Source organism: Asparagus officinalis, chromosome 5, assembly GCF_001876935.1.
Source record: "Asparagus officinalis chromosome 5, Aspof.V1, whole genome shotgun sequence".
NCBI lineage: Eukaryota > Viridiplantae > Streptophyta > Magnoliopsida > Asparagales > Asparagaceae > Asparagus > Asparagus officinalis.
This window is the reverse complement of record NC_033798.1, coordinates 9,871,058-9,877,286: the sequence shown is the minus strand read 5'-3', so window position 1 is coordinate 9,877,286 and position 6,229 is coordinate 9,871,058. Positions and strand designations below refer to the sequence as shown.

Genomic DNA, 6,229 nt, shown 5'->3' with positions numbered 1-6,229 from the left:
TTTACATTTAAAATAATTTCAAAGTCTATTCAATGTTTAAATTTAGGGCTGTATCATTTTTTATTATTTTAACAACAATGATATATTATAGTCCACTCATTTTGCAAAGGCTTTCTTATTAAAAGCAACTATAATTTATTTTTTATTTTGCCAAACACTTTAACTTATAATCCACTTGGCTTATAGCTCATTTATGAATTATATGCTAAGTAGATTATAAGCCAAGTTCCCAAAAATGCCCAAAATGTTGTCACATCGTTGACACCTCACCTAGGAGTGTGAAAAGACTGATAACCCACTTTAGTCCTATATCGGACACAATTTATTGTGGATAAGAATGAAACCGTAAATATTTGATAGTTACTTAGAAAAAGACTACAACATTTATACAAATTTTAGCTTTTTGGCGTTTCCTTTTGAAATTATACCTTAAACGATTGCCTCACGTCACGACTCTTTTTTGGTTGCCAGCGCGAGAGGCTCCTATAAGATCCTGCCAATTTCTAAACATTCCCTCACCATTAGAGTTCTTAGAGGTCGATATTATTATCTATAATTTTTTCTGGGTTTTCTTTAATTATCCCAATTTTTTTTATTAATTTCTTAAACATTTTGTTTTCTTTTAGTTGGATTAAGCATAGCAACATGGTCGAGCAACTTCCCTCTATTCTTGATGCCTCTGCGGATCCACCTACTCTCTTCGATGGAACCACAAGGTAAAAAGGAATTTTTTTTTTGTTGTTGGTGTTTTCTCCATAATTTACCAGCACTTTCTTAATTTTTATATCGATATGTTGTTTGTTTGTGAATATAAAGGTTGTATGTGACCTACACATGTCCGTATGCCCAAAGAACTTGGATTGCAAGGAACTTCAAGGTGAAAAAGACCCGTCTACTTAATTATCATATTTTTTATTTGCATTTTGTTGAAATTTAGTGAAAATGCTGACGTATGTTTTCTCGTTCTTGGAAATTTTGGGATCAGGGCTTGCAAGAGAAGATAAAATTGGTCCCAATTGATCTCCAAAATAGGCCAACTTGGTACCAGGAGAAGGTGTACCATGAAAACAAGGTAATTATTTGAAATATTTTCTTATTAATTTCTCCTAAATGTTATTTATTTTGAAACCCACATTTTTCCAAAATCATTTATACACCCAGAATAACCAACCTAATTTATTTTAAAAACCAAATTTTGTATTAGTATACGATAAAGAATGGTAAAATTTTATAGTTTTGTAGAATATAAAATTATACTTCTCAACCCTCACAACAACTTCAGAGTTCTGATATAGCGGTCAAATGCCATGAATTTTAAGCAGATTTACTTTTTCTTGTTGCTGCGTTAGTTTATAGTGGTAATTTGTATTATAGGTGCCTGCTTTGGAGCATAATAATGAAGTTAGAGGGGAGAGTTTGGATTTGATCCAATATATTGATGAAAATTTTGAAGGCCCGAAATTGCTTCCTGAAGTAAGAATGTATTCTTCCTAATTTCACGATAAGTATGGTAATATTGGACACAGTTTTTAACTTTATTTTTGGACATTTCTTCTATGTTTTTGATTTGTAGGATCCTATAAAGCAAGAGTTTGCCACTGAGCTGTTGATTTATAGCGACACTTTAAATAAAGTTAATCTTTCTAAAATTACATCTAAAGGGGATACACTTGATGAAGTTGGTGAGTTACGAGATTTATGTTTTTACTGAAGAGGAAGTAGGAAAATGATTAAGGATCATTAACACTTACTAATTTAGGCTACTTTATATTCATTAGATGCTGCTTATGATAAGTTGGAAGAAGCTCTTGCTAAGTTTGATGGACCATTTTTCCTCGGCGAATTCAGTCTGGTAAGAATTTAGTTGGTTGAACTATTTTTTTTAAATTGAAATTTTGCCTTGGAAATAAGTGTGCATGTCACTTATATTGACAATAATGTATTAAAGATATGGACTTGGAATATTCTCAATTTTTATCCCGTCAATATTATATATAATATATTAAGTATAATATATATTATATAATATATAATATATATAATATAATATATATATATATATATATATATATATATATATATAAATTTATATATATATAATAATATATATATATATATATATATATATATATAATATATATATATATATATATAGTAGAGAGAGAGAGAGAGAGAAGAGAGAGAGCGAGGAGAGAGAGAAATATGGGTATGATTTGGTAGTGATGTGTCACATCTCCATCGCACTCACTGCCTATGTGAATTTATTCCCAACATTTGAATGAGTAGAGGGGGATTTGACACCTCACTACCAAGCACAACTTTTTATGCTTGATACCAAGCCATACTCATATTTCTCATATATATATATATAATATATATAATAATTAATATATATATATATATATATATATATATATAATATATATATTTATTTGGTCTGATGGCATGTTACGATATGATGATGATGGCTTAATATTTTGTGTCCAGTTGCTAATGGTTGTGAAAATTTTAAACTGTCTACTCTTTGCGTTATTTGCCATAGAATTATGCCTTCATTGTGTGATGTCCCTTTTATGAGGCAATAATATAACCTTAGACATAATTACATATAGTATGAAAGATGAATGATTATCTCGTTTTCTATTCTTGTAACAAGTTAGAGGTCGTCATTGCTTCAAGCATTTCAAGACTATCATCTCATTACATTGATGAGATGTTGATCGTTGATTTCTATCGACGTCTAATCATCTTCTAAATCATCATTTTTATTAGGTGGACATTGTATATGCACCATTTGTTGTTGAAAGGTTCAAGCCGTTGTTTGCAGAGGTAAAGAACTATGACGTCACCAAAGGCAGGCCAAAGCTGACCAAATGGATTGAGGTACATATAGAATCATACTAAAACTTGAGCATAACTGTTTGTATATTAATTCCATTACTAGTTTCTTTTAGTCTTTTATTGAGCCTTCTAAGTATGGAGTTATATTTCAGCACCTATTCCATTTTTTGATAGGAATAAGTCTTTGATGATGATAACAAACTAATTTATGAATTATGACAGTCCTAATTTTTCCTATCAAACCCTCTTTGTAGGAGTTGAACAAGATTGATGCTTATACAGCTACTAAGTGTGATCCGATAGAGCTACTTGGTGGCATTAAGAAGCGGTTTGGGATAGGTCTGTTTTTATTTTTATTTTTGGGTTGAATTCTCTATATTATTAGATTCATCATTGTGGACCTTATTATGATGAGTACATAGTGTATTCAAGCACCTAATTTATAATTTGTTGTTTTCTTTCTCAGATTGAATGAAGGTCCTCAATGCTCCTTGCAGGTTGAACTATAAACTCTAGAACCTTATTTATATTATTTATGAACATGCACAACTTAAAAAATTATTAGATTCTACAATTTATATTAGCTTAAAAGAAGTTCAGGGATAATAAGTGGTTAACCACCTTCAGTACAGAAGCAGCATCTGCAGTTACCCCTTTATCACTTTATGTTATTAATTGGTCGAGGTGCATGAAATTGGGGAGAAAGTATATCTTATTATATTGGAGAATAGACCCAACAACTATCATCCAATTGTGGATAGACCCCATACAATCCTATTGTTGCAGATAAGACCCCAGAGTATTTCTTTAAGTTTTTATCCTCAAAGAAAGAGAAAATTATTTTTTTGATAAATAGATGTCCTGAAAAAAAGAGTCCAAAGATTACACACAGGGGTCTCTCTGCAATAACTGAAGTATGGGGTGTCTACTAGCAATTGGGCAAGGTGTCCACCCACAATTAACCCTTATTAATAGAAGCCTTGCCACTTTCGTACTCTCAAAACTTTATATAGTATAATATATCATAATATATATATATATATATATATAATATTATATATATATATATATATATATAATATTATATATATATATATATCATATATATATAAATAAAGATTAATGGGTATGCGCTTGTCACTTAGGAGGGGCTTTCTTCTGACGGCCTATGTGGCCACAATCTCCCACCATCCTCAATAAAAGTAAAGAGAAGAGTATATGTGGTGAGGTCTGGTTGGGATTTGCTTGCCATACTTTATGAGGATGGTGGGAATTAAATGCCACATAGGCGACAATGAGGAAATCTCCTCCTGATGACAAGGATACCGCATTAATATATATACCTATATATATATATATATATTATAGATATATATATATTAATTATATATATATTATATAATATATATATATAGTATATAGACACACACAGACATACAGACAGACATATTTATATATAAACACACACACACACGGTGTGTGTGTGTGTGTGTGTGTGTGTGTGTGTGTGTATATATATATATATAATATATTATATAATATATATATAATATATATATATATATATATATATATATATTATATATATATAATATATATATATATATAATAATATATAGAGAGAGAGAGAGAGAGAGAGAGAGAGAGAGAGAGAGAGAGAGAGAGAGAGAGAAATGTGTATGCTTGGTACAAAGTACAAAAAAGCTGTGCTTGTAGTGAGGTGTCAACATCTTCCTCACTCATTCAAATGTAGGACGCCAAATTCACATGGGTAATGAGTGAGATAAGGGTGTGACAACATCACTACCAAACATAAATTTTTGCTTGGTAGCAAGCATTCCCATATTTCTTATATATATATATATATATATATATAATATATATATATATATATATATATAATATATATAATAATATATATATATATAGTAGGTAAAAGCTTATGTCAACTTAAAGTTGATAGAATGTGTCATCCACTAACTTTTTTATCGCGTTGATATTGCATTGGTCCGTGATAGATATGAAGAATCTTTAAGATTTGTGCATATTTTGAAGGCAACAAATATGCTTGAGACAAGATGATGGGAATAAAAGTTTGGTGGACAAGGCTTCTATTCCACTTAAATGGATAAGAGTTTTACTCCTCTCTCTCTCTCTCTCTCTCTCTCCTCGTCTATATATATTATATATATATATATATATATAATATATATAATTATATATATATATATAGTTATTAGATATACTATATATATATATATATATATATATATATAATGAGTATGATAATGCCTATATGAGGTGATTCCCTCTCATATGTAATGATGTTGCACAATCTCCACCAAGTGACATATATCAAGTTAACGCAATACCTTGACTTTGTATGATTGTGTATGATGAATGTCACTTGTGATCGTGCTCATGTTTTTGTGTGGATAATGCAGAAATCATGCATTTGAGTCGACATCCTGTGTTCTGATGAGGTTCATGCTGTTCTTCTGCTTTGTGATGTACAATAATAAAGTGTAACTTTTGAGGATTTGTTTATGTGTAGTCTAATAAAAGTGTATCAAGCCTTCAGAGTTGGATGGTGTTTTTTGTTTTGTGGACTCCGAGGACTGTTACATGTTTAGACTAATAAAGGTTTAATGCTTCATATATCTATTGGTACTGATACTGGTTTAGAAGTTTGTTGGTATTTGAATACTTTCTTCTAAGTATGATTGGTGCTAGTGTTGCTGCATTAGATGATGACTGTGAATTTCAGTATGATTACTGTCAAAATAGTGAATTTTCAGAGTTAAGGAGAGGTAGATGAGAATTCTTTCCACTTGTGTGGGGTTTTAAGGTATTGATCCTTCAAAAGACACGATATTTGAAATAATCTCTCAATTTGTTCAAGTTCATTAAATTTGTTCGGTTTGAATTTAAAATCTAATTTGAATTGGATTAGCTATCAATCAAATCGGCTGCTCTCTCCACCAAGAGTAACGACATTGTGACGGGTCCAAGGGCATACCAATAAGTATGCACATAATCAACAAAAATAAAGGACAAAACAAAAGGTAAAGGAGATACGTAGAATAACGAACATCTGTGACCCTCCGTGATTTATGTGCAAGTAGTTGTAGCTTATAGGTTACATTCTCTTCTTGCTTGTCACCTTTGTCTACTGTATGTGACTTTTGTGCCTTAATTGTGATCTTTGTGGTTTATTTGGTACATTTACTCTTAACTTGTCGCTATCATTGTTTCTTAGTTATCGCATTTACTTCTTATTTGTTACCTTCATGTTATAACTGTCATGTTCTTGTTTTAACTGTCATTTTTGTGGTCTATTTAGTTTGATTCGTTTTTGACAGCAAGAAAGACGGAGTTACCCAAGATA

The 6,229-nt window shown here is 30.6% G+C and overlaps 1 protein-coding gene across 1 annotated transcript; it reads left to right on the top strand.

The window, feature by feature from the left end:
* LOC109843961 (protein IN2-1 homolog B-like) lies at nucleotides 457-5,511 on the top strand. The gene is made up of 11 exons (XM_020412959.1): nucleotides 457-536; nucleotides 627-716; nucleotides 817-877; nucleotides 986-1,072; nucleotides 1,375-1,473; nucleotides 1,574-1,682; nucleotides 1,779-1,852; nucleotides 2,773-2,883; nucleotides 3,096-3,180; nucleotides 3,308-3,338; nucleotides 5,286-5,511. Exons 2-10 carry the CDS (start codon nucleotides 646-648, stop codon nucleotides 3,310-3,312), a joined length of 702 nt encoding a protein of 233 aa, XP_020268548.1. The 5' UTR covers nucleotides 457-536; nucleotides 627-645; the 3' UTR covers nucleotides 3,313-3,338; nucleotides 5,286-5,511.

Coding starts and splice junctions, on each gene's coding strand:
- LOC109843961 (XM_020412959.1), top strand. CDS start 646: ATGGTCGAGCAACTTCCCTCTATTCTTGATGCCTCTGCGGATCCACCT. Junction 878..985: donor GGATTGCAAGGAACTTCAAG/GTGAAAAAGACC, acceptor TTTTGGGATCAG/GGCTTGCAAGAGAAGATAAA. Junction 1,853..2,772: donor TCCTCGGCGAATTCAGTCTG/GTAAGAATTTAG, acceptor CATTTTTATTAG/GTGGACATTGTATATGCACC.